Below are 18,686 nucleotides of genomic sequence, written 5' to 3' on the forward strand. Positions count from 1 at the left end.
CACCACCTGAAGATGAGCACTGTGCCCCCGTAAGGAAAAGACAAGGCATTTTCTTTAGGAGCATCATTCGTCAAAGGCAAGGTGGAGAATGATAAAGTGCTATTCCAGTTGAGCTGCAAAATACGTTAGCTATTCTCCTGCTCTGCAGCTAATCCAGCTGGAGCACGATCACTCTGATGAAATGTTCTCATCAAAGGACAAGCTGCATCTAGGAGTGGTAATTTCAAAGAATTCCAGACATTGTTTTGTGATCGTGGGAGGCTGGAGCAAAATGGGTGGTGCACGTTTCAGCAACCGCACTCTGTTTAATTAGGTGCCACAGCCTAATCCTCTGCATTTCAGGTAAGGAGCACAGTGTTTGCTCACAGCATACTGTATTCCTGCAGAAAGGTTCCATGGAAAAGTGAAGACAAAATTCACCTCTGAACACAAATGATAGAGAAATACCCAAGAAGTGAGGCACTGATGAAAAAGCAAAAACCAAAGAAAGACAATACTGCTTTGCTGCAGTTGCCATCCTGCCCTTCATAACGTGTTATGTGTTGAAGAAAGATGATGCCCCTGTTAACAGCGGGCAAGCATAGCTACCACAAGTATAGAAAACCCTTCAAAATCCAGGAAAGAACAGCGGCAGTAGGTCAAAGCAAAAGCCTGTCAGCCCTAGTATATACCCTGTCCCTGACAGCAGCCACACTTCACAGAAGCATACAGGAACATGAAACAGTGGAAGTCCTCCGGGACATTTTTCTAGCTGGCAGTGATTTAAGAACACATTTTGTAAAGCTGCAAGAGGTTTGTATAGTCATGAATAGGTGTTCTGCCCACCCTCCACCTTTTTAAATTCTTCCGATTACACTTCAAACTCCTGTAAACTTTTTGCATTCCCCACACGCGGATGTGGGAGTCACAATTCAACTACCTGTTGCAGGAAGTGCAGCCTTTTTAATTTAAGCTGAATCAGCCCCTTGCTGGTTTCACTGATGCCCCATGTTCTTGGATTTCTGGAGAAGCAGCAAGCATTACTGCTCACTTTGCCACCCGCTATTTTATACGTTCTAGCCCATCGCTCAATTCAGCTTTTTCTTCTAGGATAGACAGTCCTACTCTATCTACTCTTTTCTCCCCGAGCTTTTCCATACCTCTCATCACCTTTGTCACCTTTTCTCAAGAAAAGCCAATACCAAACTCCTGAAACTTCTATTAGTCTCTAAAATTTTATGGAGACAAAGAAACTCAGAAAACTCTGAGCATAAAAATATAATAAATCACCCCATCGTACAATGATCAATAACAGACTTTCATGCAAGGGGATGCCCTGACCTGTGTTAAAAGCACTTCAACTGCTGTACCTCAGCACCTACTTTGGGGATCAGGCAGAGTGCACTCGTGTCTTTTTAGGACATTTGTCTAATCTGCCAGGGATTAATTAGCATCATACTTACTCCTACTGAGAGGAATCCCCATTAAATGGATTTAAAACAGTGTCCTTATTTACACCCAAAAGTTTGTTATCTACTGAAGACAAAAAAAAAAACCAAAAAAAAAACTCCACGATAAGTATTTCTCCAACAATGACTGCCTAAATTCTCAACACCTGAACTGTTTTTTGGTTTGGATTTTTTCTCTTCACTGCTCACATAGTCTCACCCCTCTTTGTATCAGCTTCCATTGCTTGCTGTCCCTTCGCCTCCAAAACAGCAGCGGCAGCTTTTGCGGGGGCTGTTGTGACAGAGCTCATTGCTGGCTTGTGGCAGCTGCAGCAGGGCTTCAGCTTCCTCCACCAGCTCAAAGCTCTCGCACGCACCCAGAGGGATGCTCCAAAGCTGGGTATGCGAGGGGGTTCCTTCCAGGCCTCCCGCAGACAGCTTGGGGTGTGCTTCAGCATGGCCTATTCCTGGCTCCCCACCAGCCCCGTGGCCACGGGGCGCACCGCTGGGGCTCCCAGCAGCTACACAGGGTGTGGGGTGCAAGCTCACATCTGGAGACAGTAAGAGGGAAGACCTGGTTCTTGCAGTCTCAGGTTTCACATTTATAAGATTTGCAATCTCTTTAAAAATAAAAGCAGAGCATATGTTCAGTGTGCATCAGAATTGCTCTATATTCTGCTACAAACTTTCTGCTATATACAGAGATGTGCCTTCATTTTTTTCCCCACAAAATCATGTTCTCATCTTCCAAAAAAAAAAAAAACCCACCATTTCTTTTTTGTGGTGTAGCAGTTTCCCAGCACTTAACCTCATTTGGGCAGAATTGCTAGAGTAGTCTAGGAAAAGGAAGAAAAGGTCTGTCCTCTCAACCAGTCTGACTCCAAACCAAACTGTCCTCAGCAGGGAAGAAAAATTAAACAATTGCTCTGTAAATACTAATTTAGTGGGCACAGCAAGACATAAATGCAAGGAAATAGTTTCCTGACATTTGTCTCTGAGCTCTGAGACTCCACTTTCCAAGGCTTCAATTGCTCTTATGAGAGAAACCTTGAGGATTGTGGCATATTAAGAAATCATTGAACAAGTTTCTCTTGCTGAAGAGTTTTGGCTGATGACATCAACGTTAGCCAAGTGAGGGAGAGCTCGGATATGGGTGGTAAATTTGTGCCCTTCTCTCGCCTGGAAGTCAGCTCCCTGGCTATGAGATTTGTCAGCGTGCATTACCATCTTGAGCAGATTAATTTCCACAGCATAAGTGGATGCATTATATGTAAATACCCTATCAACACTGAGAAGCTGTGGGGATGGGCATTGGTATATTGTCTTTACAGATGTGCAAGTCAGGAAAGAGAGACAGACAGTGGTTATTACCTCAAAGCCAGTAATTCGGCACATGTTCTTGCACAGTGGAATGCTTCAGCGTAGATTAATAAAATACCTATCACTTGATTTGAGCACTCCTTTTCAGTGTTTGGTTGGAAAATGACCCTGTTATATATAAACCAGTCTCTTGGCTCCCTTAGTAACAACAAGGGTGCAGAACAGTCTCTAGGCAAGGAATTGATTGTATTACCTGCATTCTTAATATTTGGTTTGGTTTGTTTTTAGTTAAACTGAGAGTCAGTGACTCTAAAAACCTACCACAGATCTCACACATCCCTGCAGGCTTTGCATTTGGCCTTAACAAATGATCCTGTATATTAAAAGACACGTTTTACATCTTTGGTTCTAAAGTTCAGATTCCATACAGGAGTGTTTCTCATCTGTACCTCACCACATGCTGTGCCATGGGATACGGCGGTAGTCACTGCTCCATTAACTAACACTGTTATGCATCAGGGTTCCAGTCAGTTAAAACAATACAGTATTTTGAGCAATACAATAGCCTAAGAGAGCTATTTGTAAAACACAGGTGTAGGGTAAGAACACTATCCAGTTGGAACTGCAGCAATGGGAACACAATGACAAACTGAAAACAAACCAAAAGCCTCAATGCATGAATTAAACAAAAGCTGCACATGATGAATTTAGCTAAATAGCTTTTACACCTTACTGCTTAAATGCTATGAAAATTAAAAGTAAATATATCACTAGAGATTAACTAAGGAAGCACAAGAAAATTTAACCCAGTCACTTGTTCTCCTACTAGAGAAGAAAAAACTGCAGCTCTAATGCAAGTGAATTGGGACACACAAAAAAGCCTTCAGGACACTCATCCTCTTCATCACCTCAAGACCTTCCTGTTTCAAAATGCCACTGGGAACCTAATCCTGCCATGGCCTCTGGAAACCTGCAGTTCCTGGTGAAACTCTCATGGACTCCTGCACATCCAAACCAGGAGAGGTCTGACCTAACAGAGGATGCTGATATAGAGGAGGGAAGCAACTGCCAAAGGACTTTTAAATACTTGAGGACCACTGAAGCCATGTCAAGCCTGCCCAGCACTGAGGAGTGAGCTGGGACAGGCAGGTTGCTAGTGCCAATAGCTCCAGAGACTTATTAAAGGTGCTGAAAACAGAGGGTTTTATTGCTGTTCTCACAGATTTCAACATCACTTTGCAGGATAATACAGATGAAGTCTCAGCTACAAACTACTTTCTTAATCCTAACAAATGCCAACATGTTGAGTCCAATGCAGCATCCTCTTATATTAAAGACAAAAGTAGTCTGATGTGGTTTTACCACATATCATGACTAAAATGTTATACACATAAAAAAAACCCAGAACAAACAAAAAAAACCTCACCCTGAAAATAACTTCTTTCCAGGCTAAGTGTCCACTATCAGTGTAAATCAACCATTTCAGAGTTTAATCCACATCAGAATTAAAAAAAAAAAAAACAAAAACAAACCCCAACTAAAAAATCATTTGTTCTGCAATTACTTTCACTATCAGTTATTTAATCCAATATGTTTTGATATTTGACCCTTTTATCCTATATTTATTTTTTCAGTTACAATAATAAAACAATTCTCTGCTTTACAGAAGCAGCAGCAAAAGGAGTATTCCAGGAAACTGGGGGTAATTTGATTAAAAAATTGGGAGTAAGACATTCAGAAAAAATTAGAGTATTATCAGGAATAGCTCAAAGAATTTTTCCAAGCATTCTTAATTGTAAAGCAGAAATTATTGTTAGTGGGATAATAAGAAAATTATTTGAAAGGATTAATTTTCAGATAGATGAAATAGAAGGAAGAGGCTTAAGTTAAATATCACTGCAATACAAAAATGCACAAATACCTTCTTCAACATCTGACAAATATTCAGCATCACTGAGTATTTCAGGGGCATTGGCTTTACGAACTGCATGATTTAAATAAACAAAATAATTAAATAAAAGCATAGAGTATGAATGCGTCAACAAAACAATCAACGTAAAACAGTAACTAATGTGCAAAGACGTATCCAACTAATACTGTACTGTTTCACTGGGTTTTTTTTAAACAAACATTTCTTACAATAGCAAAAGACTGAAAAATAAGCAAGAGGAGTTTTTAATACCTTCGTCATCAGACATATCAAGAACTTCATTCATGGTTTCAGGTACATTCATCTTGTGCTTTTCTGTAACAGTCTGTCAAAGAAAAAAATCATTTCAGAGTACAGACATAATTCTTCCCAAAATTATAGTTATTTTGAAAATTAAATGCAAGGCAGGACATATTTTTTATCTGCAGTTAGCAAAACAAGATTGATTTTTTTTAGCTTCTTATTCACTTTTCTTTTTATAGATGCACTGAACTATACATTAAAAAGACTACAGAAATGGGCAATATTATATTTGCGTTTTAAAATATATTCATATTTTCACAGCAGAAAAAGCATGAGCTGAAAGCCTAGAAGATGGTGATATCAAGAGAAGAAACAAATACACTGAAAAAAGTTTCATGTTAAGGGGTTTAGTAAGAACTCTTTAAATAATCATCTAAATTTTGAGCAGGAACACATCATCTCTATTTAAACCAAACTTTCTGAGGGAAGTATTTATCCTTTGTCATTAGAAAAATGCTGCAATTTGGGAGCAGGCTTAATCTATGTGAATTTTTTCAGAGGTGCCTCAGCATGACTGTGTTTTTTTCCCACAGATGAGAACAATTGTAACCACATGCAGGCTAAATCATATCCTTTAAGAAGTGGCTGGTTGATTTTCATCCTGATGCTTATATTGATTCAGACTCAAAGACCAATTTAAAAAAAAATTAGAAGCAGGAAAAAAAAAATGTTATGAATGCCTGAAATCTGTTCCTAGAATGCCTGTGCATACCATGAGCAACACACACACTGTACTCTCCACTTGAGGTACAGTACAACAAGCACTGGTTAAATTTTAGGTCACACATGAGACCTTGCTGAGTTACCAGTCAAGGAGTGCAGTGGAATTAAAAAAAAAATAAAACAAACAACAAAACCCATGATTTTTATATTACATTATTTTTAACCACCATTACTTCTCATCCTTCATATATGAATAAGAAGGCATTAACAAGTTCAGGAGGACAAAATAGCTTTTCCATTTTCATTTATTTTAAAATATTTCAGTTCTTCTCTGGCCTCATGAATACTCATTTGGCAGTTCACATTTCTTGGGCAACTGTCGTCACTTGATACAGGCAGAAGAGCTCCCACATGCTCAATCACAAAACTTATAAAAAGTTTCACAATTATTTAATTTTGTGGGAATTACTTCCAAAGCTTTTTAACACATTGCTGTTAAACTAGCAAAATCACAGGACTTTTTTTTTTTTTCCAGGCACTACTGGATTTTTTTATTGTGTTTGAGTATAAATTTTAGTAAAATTAGCTATGTTTATCCCTGGTTTCATTAAATTTGCCTTTAGGAGTTGTTTAGCCACAGGTCTCAAAAAGTAAGTCTCAGCAGGCAAACTGAGTTTTTAAGACCCTCAGCTGTAAATCAGATTTCATGTCTAGACTTCCAAAGTCTGACAATTACACACTTGTGACTGATAAGCAGCATATTCTGATTTTAATGGAAATTATTTCTGGGCTTCTCTTGACAGTAGGTATTTGGGGTAGTATAGGCCTTGCAGCATCTAACATTTCTTCTCGCACAATTCACAGCCTGACCCACCATCTCTTTACTCTTCTTCATCTACAGAACATAATCATGTTCTGATAAGATCAGTCATCTTATGCAGCACAAACTCCCCCAGTTTCTTGGTTCTACAAGCTTAAGAATAACCTTATGTCACTGGGAGTTCTTAATATAAAAATGTGGTTTTACTTTTCCTGCAGCTACTTAGTTGTATACTAGACAATCATTCAAGTTTATGCTACCCCGTATAATAATCTTCATCAAATTTTTCAGGCTGTGGAAAACTATTCTGGAATCTTTCTACAGAGTAACGTGCTCCTGAGAAAACCTAGACAAAAGCTCTAAGAAAAAAAATCTCTATTATCTTCTGACATATTCCTTTATGTTTTATTGTTACGAAATTTGTCTTTTGTCTGGTGGGTTTTCTGTAAGCTACTGAATTATAGACCACGGAAGTCATAGGAAGAAAAGACTCATGCAGCAGCAGAGCTAAAATCTGCCTGTCATCCCAAATGCTCATCATATTGCAACCACCTGCTTGCACTGACAGACCACACAAATGGGTGATGACAAAACATGGAACACACAGTAACTGTTTTCTGTCTCTGATACGCCTAAAAATGCATATGTGCACATACTTCTCTCTTTTTAATAAAAAAAAAAAGTTGCAGAAAGTAAAAAGTAAATTTGGAGCCAATGCTCTGAATTTATGTTCTTAAGACCCAATTTTGGCTTTACTACTATGGTGGTGCATGGAGGCTCCACACCACATAAAACTGTTTTCTTCATGGAGCAATTTGTCAAAACGTTAATGAACAAAAGACCTGAGAAATATTTTGGACACTGTGAATCGCCATTTTTCTGACAGCAGGTAATGTTTGACCATTGCTAGTCCCTTTAATCTCTCCTGGCTAACACTGCAATGAGTCTTCCCGAGAGGCAAGACAGACGAGCTGGAGTCCACGCATACGTCAGTGAATGGGTATCTGGGGTTGCAGGAGCTGACTGTGGCTGCTTGCAGAAGACAGCCTTCCGCCATCTTTCAGAAGACACCAGAAACTACACAACAAGGTGCTTTTAAATAAATTCCAACCACTTTTTAGATCAGAATAGGTTCCCAGGCCAAATACAAGCCATTATACATCAGTCCCTTGGCAAACCCTCTCAAAAGGCAGAAGCAGCTTCCATTTACACAAGTCTGTAGGAATGTCTTTTCAACTACAAACCAGCCTGTATTCATGTGGTTTGTGCTCTAAACAAGATGTGCAGAAAAAAATTGCAGCTATGACCAGTCATTTACATTGTCCATCTTCTGCTTGGTTGGTACTGTTTCTGCACACATCCTAATAATGTCTACTACCTTAAAAATACATTGCTCATATTTGACTTCATATCCACTTTATATTGCTAAAAGGAAATGGGTGGAAATTAAACTGGAATCTCAGTAGACATGTAACTAAACAAAGCTGAATACATTGGCTTAGGAAAAATTCTTCCATTCACTGCTGAACTAAGCTGTACTTACAATTGTAGTCATGGTCTCTTCTGTCACCACCTTCAATGTGTCAACAACTGAAATGTAGCCAAGTCGCTTAGCAATGGCGAGGGCAGTGTTTCCATTCTAGCAATTGAAACATTTACACCAAAAGTTGAATGTTAGTAAAGTTAAATGTAGAAACTGCACAACACAGGTCAAATAAATGTTTGCGTGTCGGCAATTGAGATAAATATATTTTGTGTAGTAGGATATATAACTGGAAGTTTTTAACTCTTTACAGAAATGGGATGAAAATGAAAAGATTTTCAGATGTTTGCTCTTCTCGTTTTGGAAGAGATGATGGCATAGAGGATGTGGGAGCAATGGCAGTAGGCTTCCTCTGCTCTCTTCCTCTCCCACCACACACATTTTTTCCACATTTCTCTTGCTCGAATGCTTTACGTGGGGTGCGACGACTCAGCCCGAGGGGAAAGGGGCAGCCTCACGGTGGCCCCTCTCCACTTACCACAGTGAGCTCGTTGGGTGCCGCGCCATGCTGGAGCAGGACGTTGATGATGTGGGTGTGCCCCTGCTGCGCAGCCTGGTGCAGCGGCGTGTACCCGTTCTGCAGGCACAGAGAAAGGGAAAGGCTGCAGCGGGCACGGTACATAAGCCCCCACCACAGAATGAGCGAGACAGAAGCGGAAAACTCACCTTCGTTTTGGCATTAACTTTTGCAGAATGTTGCAGAAGGAAGTTAGCAATTTTTATGTTTCCGTAGTGGCAGCCAACATGCAAAGGAGTGTATCCCATCTAGAATGAACATAAGCAATTAGTAAATGTGAATATCCTGCATGTCCTCTGACAAAAAAAACACAGACAATGAAACAGACAAAATCCTGTTAAGGTTTATTTCTTTGGCCTATGTGAAAAATCCTCCAACCTTGAAAAAACCCACACTCCTCATGAATGTTGATTCAAGTCCCATTCTTTGTGAACCTCTCTGGAAGCCTTGTTATTTCTGTAATATTCAACACATGCAACGTCGATTGAAGATTTGCCTTCCTCTCTCCAATGGTCAGACTATCAGGTCTCTAGGGCAGAGCCCACCTTTTTAAATAAATGTGTGTATAATATTTTGCACAGTGAGGTTCACATGCTTGGTGCTCCTACAGTGTGATAATAAACAAATAAACAAACAAGTAATAACAACTTTCTAAAAACCAGGCATGCTGAGGGCTGCCTCGGCTACAGTGCAATTTGCAGCCCATCCATTCTGACTGAAACACCTGGAAGGTAAATCTAACACAAGGCAACCGATTTGCCAGCTCTGCCAGAACAATATAGTCCTACGGAAACTGGAACACCAGCTGGTGAATTGAGGCTTTAAGACAGAAAGGTCTAATTTCCCATGTGTCTGGCCTTGTGTTATGCAAACTGGAAGAAATTGCTTTTTCTTGGCAACTGCAAAGATGAGAAAGTGGAATGTATCCTTTTTGTTCCTATTACTTATTTTTCATTGTAGTGGACAAACTAAAAATGTTTGTCAATGTTGGGACTCCCCCACCAAATGCTCTAACACAACTAAATGGCTTTTTATAGTAAGTATACACATTTTGGAAGCTTTTCTTAAACCAGGTAGTACAAGAAGAATGTCACTTAAAAACCTGACAAGATTTTAAAAAACTACTCCTGGTAGCAAAGCAGGAGTCACTAGGCTGACTCTGAACTTGCTCACTTTCAAACCCACCTATTTAAAGTAAGTCAAACAGCATGTTGAAACCTGTTAATTGTAATAAACACTTAAATCAACATTCAACATACAATGCAATAAAACAAAGAGAACCAAAGCTTGCTCTTGCTGCTCTTTTTCTTATCTCAGTCCATGACAACACTGTTAGCAGTTTTGAAAAAGTTGGACTTACTTGAGATGCTTAACATATTAAAAATGTTTAGATTATCTTTCTTGAGGTAATTATCTTTTCCTGCCTTATCTTCCTTGCAAGACAACACTATCTCTTCTTCCTTAACAAACATAATCAATCTAGAGCTGCGCGAAGGACAGTTGAGGAGATGGCTACCTCTAAACGGGACACTTGCTATTTTTCTCCGTGGCATGGAGAGAGGCCACCTTTCCCCAAACCTCCCCCCCACTCACCCTAACAGCTCAAGGGCTTTTCAGTAGATGCTTTGCTTGGCTCACAGAGATGGATTAATGGGCTTCCCCCTCTCTTGACGTGAGTCATCAGGATTCCTTTCTCTTTTAAAGGTCAGGTTTCATGGGCCCACTTTGACGGACTCTGAGTTGCCAGAAGGGTTATCCTAGCCAGTGTTTACATGGGGCTTCACCATTTTGCAAGCAGGATGAAACTATACTACCAGTGTAATACGTCCTTTTGCTACTCTGTGGGACTTCCAGTGCAGTATTGGCCCCATGCTCCATTACCAGTTTTGAAAAATCAATTGCTAGGCTGTAAAAATCATATCTGACACGAGGAACACAAATACACTGAACACATGGTAAAATACAGTGCAAAAGTGCACTGCTGTTAAACTACAAGAATTCTGCTTTCAGAAAAAAGGTAAGAGGTGAGGCCCTCCAAGATCATTAATTGCAGTGGCAGAAAGGTCACTTATAACATATATGGGGAAATGGGGCCATGATGCATGTCTTGGCTGCTGGTAAAGCCCAAGGCAGCCACATGACCAGAATGAAAATACTCTACTTGGGATTGAACGATCTGGAACTAGATCCAAAAGCCAACCTTGTGGGTAGAAACACTGAAAGATGGACTGGTCTTGTATGGACCAGGCTCTGGCTGCTCTCATCAGTGTTTAACAGTGAAAAAGTGCCTTTGCTTTCCTTCTCTGAGAAAAGCCTGGTGCCCAAGAGGTAAAGGCACACAGGGAGTTAAAAGCTGCAGCCTGTCATCTGTCATTTGAATGTCCATGCCAGCAAGATGTGGCCAGGTTAGACAACTTGGTCAAAAGCACTAAGGAGACAAGTCCAAGGTCAGTCTGGGGTTCCAGAGCCAGCACTACACCACATGTTCAAACCATGAGGTCAAAGCTGCTCAGAAAGAAAGAGAAAACCTCAAATGTGAGCTATTTCCACTAGAGTGAAGTTTCAAGTGCTCATGGTTTTAAACACATCATTTTCTTCACATCACTTTGCCTCTGATACTACTTCACATAAGGTTACCTATTTCACTTGTATTAACACATGCTAGGAAGTGGTAGCTGTGCCAGTTACTTTAAATTAGGGTGTGTATTTTTTCTTCAGTTAATTATATACCCTTCGCCATATAAAGAAACTACTAGCTCTGACAACCAGGACGAGTTAATCATTGCAAGAAACAGCACTGGATCCAAATTCCATTGGCATCAGCAGAATGAAACTTTCCATCAACTTATATGAACATTGGATCTGATGCAAATGACAAGGAACTTCTCCCACAGAATAGATGCACGTGGTGGTAAGAGCCTGAGTACTACCTAATATGTAATCATCATGAGCTGAACACTGGGACCTCATCTTACAGTTACTGTTAGTTTAGGGTTGGCCTAGCAGCTTCCTAGCAGTGCCCGGGGTCTGAATCTGACAGCTCCCTAAGCTGGCCAGGGTCTTGAGTCTTCAGCAGAACGCTGAGCATATTCACAGCCACATACCTCAAACGCAGCTTCTGCAGCCCCTGTCCCTATACGTTCCAAAGTTAAAGATTAAAGCATGGCCAAACTATCAAAGCATCGGTTTAGAAAAAAAAGCAGTGAAACTTCCTCATACAAAAACTTAACTCTCTTCTCCCCCTTCAAAATATAGGCCTCTTAACATGACCTGCAAGGTCAGCAAAAATCAGACATCATAAAACCAACTGGGGAGATGAAATCCGAAGTTGAGGGCCACCTGCTGGGAACCCCCTGCTAATAACCCTAAAACATTAAAATCTGGAGAGGATCAGAGCGCCAAGACCAGCTGATCTCAACTTTCTCTTTGAAGTGATCCGTAAAGCCTCCTCTCTCCAACCTGTAACAGCGAGTATTGAAGAAGGAGCTAGCAACCCCCCGACATTTACTGCAGTACAACATCAATTTCCTTCCACAAATGGCATATACAAAGATTTACATGTGGTACCTTCATAAATGGCTAGAGGAGTAATTATTCATGCTCTTTGTCAATCCTGACCAGTTTGCTGTTTAAATCAGAGACTAAGTAAAAACTTTTCCTTCTTCCCTCCAAATGCATGGTAGAAATCATGATATTTCCATGGTGACATGGTCACTACTCTCCCTGCTACAGTTCTTGGTGTCCCACAGCTGAAGCTGACGGAGGCTTCCTCTGAAGCTTTCAGTGCTGCTGACCTGGTCAGGTACGGCAGCTGGAAGCGTGCGGACTGAAAGGCAGCTTCTCTGCTACAGGCATCACGCACGTCCTGGGTAGCAATGTGGGCACCTGCTAGCCTGGTGGCAAAATACCAGTTTCCTGTCTGAACTCCATGAAGGGCCCTGGGAGCTTTACTTTAAGTTTGCCATACCCTGTGGTCATCTCATATCCTGTCGTGTTTGATGAGGCAGTGCCTAATATAGCACACAGCCACTGATAGCAGAGTGAGAGAGATCTGACATGGTGGGTCACATCTCACAGGGCATGTCAGACCTCCTCAGCCACCAGAGGACATCTTTCATGTTTATAGTTATCAACGTTTGTAGTGAAGGTATTGGTCAAAATAAAGCTAATTAGCAAAATGTCTTTTTAATGCCTGTGACACAGAAAGGATATCCATTGCTTCTCAGCTAGGATACAGATTCCTGCATTCAACTGTTTCTAGCTCAGGAAGGTATAAAATTTATAGCTATATCCCAACATCCTCATTGAAAACGAATATTCTGTTAGCTCTTCTGAAAGGCTCCGACTGGCAGATTCTGCAATTACACAACCAAATTATCTATAAAAGTACTAATTCTCATGGCTACTTGAGCTTGCTAGTTTCATTCTCTATAGAAATGTGTCCAGGAGGCTAAAATATTTTGCTTCAATAGCTATTAATAATTACAACAAAAAAAACCAGCCCCATAATTATACATTTCTGCACAGCAGTTCAGGTTCAGAGTTATATTTACTGGTATAAACTGTAAGCGACCTAGTACGCATCCTAGTATTAAAAAAATTACTTCCAAGAAAATTATGTCTTTTGTTTAACACAGCCCTAATGCACATCACCTTTTGGCAGCCAGCTGCCATGTTGCTTCTAGCCGTTTTAAAGGATGAGCAGAAATATGAGAGTTAGCAGCTGGGAAGGGCTTATCAAAAGCCACAAGAGTAAGTGCCCACCCAAAAAAATCAGAAATAGTGAGCTTTTCAGTTCTAATGAAAAACACAAACACAAAGCATTCCTTATTCTCTTGTCCTTCAATTTTTTTTGAGGGAAATGATCACAAGCCTTGTATATCATGTCAGTGAATTACTTTAATATCCTCCACTAGCAATAACCATAAATCTTAACAGCTTGAATTACTGCATCTTTCTAGTCATGCTGACTCTCAAGCTGCTCTGTTTTTGTTTTTCTGCTGTAAATGTCAGGCAATGAAGCTACAGTATTTTTGTTGATAAGGCTAGAAAATGCTCTAGCTTCAAAGGTCACAACAGCATCCAGCCTTGATCGAATGAAACAGGCAAACCTATGTGTACATACACATTTCACTGCTTTGCTGAATCAGGGCCCAACATGTTGCAGTACCTTGCAAAGATTCATTATTGCACATTACTAGGCTGGAAATTTCCACACAAATGTCTCTATAACAACTGAACAAGTACCACGAGCCAAGGAGAGAGAGATAATGCACCAGGAAGATGTACTGAAGAGATCTGTGTTTGAGTGTTCATTTTGTATGAAAGCAATTCTTCTCAATAGCACATCCCACCCTCCTTGCCTCCCTCCTATTTCTTCCTGCATTTGAAAATCAGGTATTCCAATGGAAAAAACTGCATTGCTTTTATGAACCACTGTAGTGCTCAGGCTGGTAGGGGACTCCTGTCAGAACAAGGCAGGCAGACCTGAATAAATCTCCCTGAACAAATCTGAAATAAAAGGCTCAGCTCAACCTGCAAAAGAACATCATGACCTCTCAAATCACTGCTAGCTCATACCAGTACTACAGTTTTAGGAACATAAGACAGTTTAATACTGCTTTTATTACCCAGACAGTCACCAGGCCAGGGACTGTAAGACCATCAATTCCCCCAGCAGAGGCCAAGTGCAGCGTAGGAACTGTTTGACTAAAATGACCTGCAACGAGATCAAAGCTCCAAATCCTGCCCTTCATCCTTCACTGAACCAGCACTCTTCTCTCATCAGTCTTCCTTTGCCAGTCCATCACGGTAACACTGTATCCTACAATAAGCCTATCCAATGGGATAAACAATTGAAAAATGACATGTGGAGACCTGCTGAGCCATGAAACAATATTTACTCATGCCAACTCCCAGCACAAAAGCCCTGCAACAAAAGCAATATCACATGTACCACTACAGCTTTTACAGGCTCAATGTGACCACCAGAGAAGGAATATCTGCTCACAGCTATGACTTCAGATTGATTTTTAACTCCCAGTATTACATGTAAGATGAGCATTCCTTGTGTTAAGCATATTGCATAACACAGAGTTTCAGAATTGAAAACTCTTTAACCTGCCTAAATTCAGACACACCAATGTAGTGCCAGAATGGAAAAAACCTGCTGCCTTTGCAGCAGGACACTAACATGCCGCTGTGAACACTAAATTCAGTTTTTAAAGCTTACTAAATGTGAAAAGACTTGAAGCAGCTCTGAAGCTTCACCACCTGAAGCGCATTTTAGTGTTGCTGCTTTTCCACCATTCTGTTATTTGCTTCTTGCATATTAAAATAAGGTGTTTTCTGTGGCGTATCAATTGGAGCTCAGTCTACGTCTAGGCTCAAAACCACGTAACAAAATCTCATCTTCAAGTGGCAGAAGCAGCCTTGTGGCCTCTCAAGCACTAGTTCTGGCGTGCTACACAGCATTGTTTACTCTTCAGCGTTGACTGAGACAGACTCCTGCAGCTCTGGGATTAGAGGCTATTTAGTTGATCGATGCAGCAGAACCAGAAGGATCCCATAACACCATCAATAAATGGACTTCAAAACCACCAGCTATTCTTCCTTTCATGCCTTTTTCTACAACGTAGATAAAAATTTCTTGGGAGGGAAACCACCGCAATCACAGTTGCAATGTTTCAGGTCTGACAGCAATTTTGAAAATGCTTCTAAGTTTTAGATCCAGAACTGATCTTAATCACACAACCTAATCTTACGCACAAGTTTTTTTCTTCCTCACTACATCTTCAAGATACAAAAATGTGTTTCTGCCCAATCTTCTCTAATCACCTGAAAAGCCCCAATCGTGTGTGTGGACCTCAGAACCTGAACAGGAGTATGAACTCCCATATATCAGATTTACAAACTCTAGATGTTTTCAGAGGGAGTCCAAGTTTATATATAAATGATGATTAAAGAATACATATCAGAGGTGGAAGTTGATAACTCATTGGTCCCTACCCAAGAAGTTGAGTGACCTACTAAGATATTAAGTGTTCTCCCTCTATTGACAGATACTGTGCTGGAGTGACATAACCAATGCTTACTTAACCTGGGAAAATGAGAAATATGATAAGGAGAGAATCTAAACAAAGAAAAAAATACTACTGAACAGTCATCTAGACCACAATAATTGCAGTAACAAAAGCATAGAGATGCGAAATGGAGAAGAAAACAGAAGGTTAGCGGTGACGTTGTTGGTAGCAGAGCTCTCCGATATAGTGCTATTCTAAGCTGTGCAGCTTTGCTGACTTTTAAGGCACAGGTGGCCACATCTCTGCCACCGTATGTCCGAAGTAATGTATCTGAATTGGACATGCTGGACAGTATCATGCAAACATGCAAGCATAGCAACAGTGCTTCTGAAGCCAACTCAGCTGTTGCTGTATCTTTTTTCCAAGTGCCTCTGGTTTTAGAGGCAGCACGCACAGACCTTTTATTCCCATAGAACAGTTAATCCATCTAAACAACAGACCTTCTAACTACAGAGTTGCTATTTTACAAGCCAATCATCTAAGCTTCACCTGCATAGAACATGAGGTCAAGGTATGGTCTTCTCACAGCATAACACTTTTTCTTCATTCTAGAACTACAGAGCTTGCCAGCTCTTTCCTTAGGAACTCAAGATGGTCTTCAGTTTATCTAGAAACTATGCCATGCTAAAATACATGGTACTGCATTGGCACTTTTCTTATATCACAGGTGGTAGTGAGTGGCTATCTGGCAGACGACCTCCACATGACTGACTCTGTGGAGCCTGGAGGGCTCACCTCTGCATAAACCCAGCAGATGGGACAATGCAGAAACCAGTAAATAAGCATCAAGCTCATTCCACTCTAACACAGTCCTGCAAGGCAGGTGGGCACTTTCTTCCCAAGGAGCAGACAGTCTCCTACAGCAAAGAGGGCAAATTATCATGGTAGGCAGGAGGACAAGACATTGCAGGTGTTTCTTCACCACAGACACCTACAGGATTAATAATGCATGTTTTCCCAGATAGATGATCTGTTGCACCACAAAGTAGTTCTGCTTGAATTCACCGTGACTTTGCTTGACCTGAGTCCCTGCCCCACTTCCTGACAACTATGGGGCAGTCCCATGGAAGCAAATGTGTACTGGGAAACTATTCTCTACTTGCACTAGTTACGGATGTAACTTCACTGAAGGTGAACAAGGGACTTAACGGTTGGCTTCTTTAAAATTATATGACTATTACTGATGACAGGATTCATGCTGCAGACAGTCAAATATGACTGCATTTTTTTTCCCCGTGCATGGTTTTACCTACTTTTACAATTTTCAGAGATGCAATTGAGAAATTCAGCTCCATCCAGAGGAGATCTCTGAACGGTAAACTGAAACCCCTTTTCTGTGTGTCTCTAAAGAGTCACATGCCTGCTCTACCACATTGCCACCATGCCAGGCTTGAAGTTCAGTCCTGAGCTTGTGCAGCTGTACAAGGCTGGCCCCGAGACCCAAGGAACATGCCCTGCCTCTCAGCTGTGACAGTATCTCAGACGTTTCCACCATGCTAATGGGACTGAAAGGCCACTAGTCCAGAACTGGATCCTATTTGGACATTGGAGAGCAGGCAAAAGGGCCACGTGACTACCTGCACCTGTCAATGTAAGTGTCTCCTTAGACTGCTTACTATTTGTGGGACAGAGAAGAGTGGGAGAAAAGCAAACACTCACAGACAAGTTGTACAGGCTAGGAGGCTATTCAGCTCCGACCACGTTAAAACAGCAGGTTCTGCAATGTCTTGCTACAGAAACCAAAACCAGGTAGGAATTATCTCCAGAAAGGCAACCACACACATCTGAGGAAATTGTGCAAAGAATGAACCAGGGCGGATCTCATCTGCTGCTGGATGATTTAGCAGATAAGAACCCAGACTGATTAGTCTGTAAAATATAGGCTGAGGGTATGTTACAAAAACGTATAAAGCTGGAGAAGCTCCTGGGATTTCAGCAGAAATATTTCAGTTTCACATCAGAACAACGTCACTGAAATGAGTAGCTGGTACAGGTGGAATTACACAGTAGAAGAATCACGTAACAATGACTTTTCTCTCTGCCACAGATTGTAATCAGCTGAGCTGCAGCCAGAGATGAAGATGGATTCAGCCCTTTCTGAGATGTCAGTGTGATGACAGAATGACAATATTGGTAGACAGTCTGACACACCTAGACATTTCAGGGATGCAAGCACAGCACCTAACTTGCCACACACACCTAGCAGAGAGTTGTGAAAGCTGATGCCCTGCACAAAGGGTGAAGGTCAGATGGTGAGACTTGGTTCATTTATAGCTGATTTGATCAGCTACAGTCCAAGTATTTGATCACAACTGATTTCTTACCCAGCTAAAGGTATGAGACTGAGATCTAGACAATGCATGAATGTAAGAGTAATCAACACTGGGATCATCACTGTTAAATACTGACCACCATATACACCATTAGTGAGCATAAACCATTTGTACACGGGCTCTTGGAATTAACTCACAAAGTTGCTCTTAAAAACAATACTGTGAAGTGGGAGGCGTCATTGCTTGGGATCTCAAAAGCCATCCCCAAGCACCTTGGAAGGCCAGGCCTCTTATTTAGGAGTCCAAATACTTACTTTAGGCAAAACTATCTTTAGGCAAGTAAATTTGAAATGCACCACCATCACATATATGTATTTCATATTAGATAACAGTGATAAAGAATTTCAAATTTGTCCTCAAGAGTTAAATGTTTCCTCTCTAATATTATTTTTCAAGGTAGAGTAGAGCAATATTTACTGGCAACCTAACAGGTTAATGTTTACCATCAGAAGAACAATAGTCTAGTCTGAACTTGGGACAACAGAAAAAGTCAGCTCCCTAGAATGTACCCATATGATGAAATAGCTCACCTCATTATCCTTTGCAAAACAAAGTGGCTTAGAAATTCAGAGGCATCCAGTCATGAAGGCTGAGTCAAGTTGTAGAAGTAGGGGGTAATCTTTACAAATGAACAATGGCTTTACTTGCAGAACCATGCTTGCGGATGGCTATTTAGTATCAGCTCAGGGAAAGGAGACTACTTCATTTCATACAATCTCTTAAGTCTTGGGAAAGAGGATTAAACCAC

At 40.8% G+C, this 18,686-nt stretch overlaps 1 protein-coding gene across 1 annotated transcript in view; it reads right to left on the reverse strand.

Moving 5' to 3' along the window:
- Positions 1–4,899: 4,899 nt before the first annotated feature.
- LOC104621502 (ankyrin-3-like) overlaps positions 4,900–18,686 on the reverse strand; it is a gene marked incomplete at both ends in the record, with an annotated part of 44,399 nt that continues 30,612 nt past the window's right edge. The window contains 4 exons of the mRNA XM_010288015.1: positions 4,900–5,002; positions 8,007–8,102; positions 8,485–8,583; positions 8,673–8,771. Coding sequence (XP_010286317.1) covers positions 4,900–5,002; positions 8,007–8,102; positions 8,485–8,583; positions 8,673–8,771 — 397 coding nt within the window. The remainder of the gene's footprint in view (positions 5,003–8,006; positions 8,103–8,484; positions 8,584–8,672; positions 8,772–18,686) is intronic.

The sequence above is a fragment of the Phaethon lepturus genome, unplaced genomic scaffold (assembly GCF_000687285.1).
Source record: "Phaethon lepturus isolate BGI_N335 unplaced genomic scaffold, ASM68728v1 scaffold3585, whole genome shotgun sequence".
Classification (NCBI taxonomy): Eukaryota; Metazoa; Chordata; class Aves; order Phaethontiformes; family Phaethontidae; genus Phaethon; species Phaethon lepturus.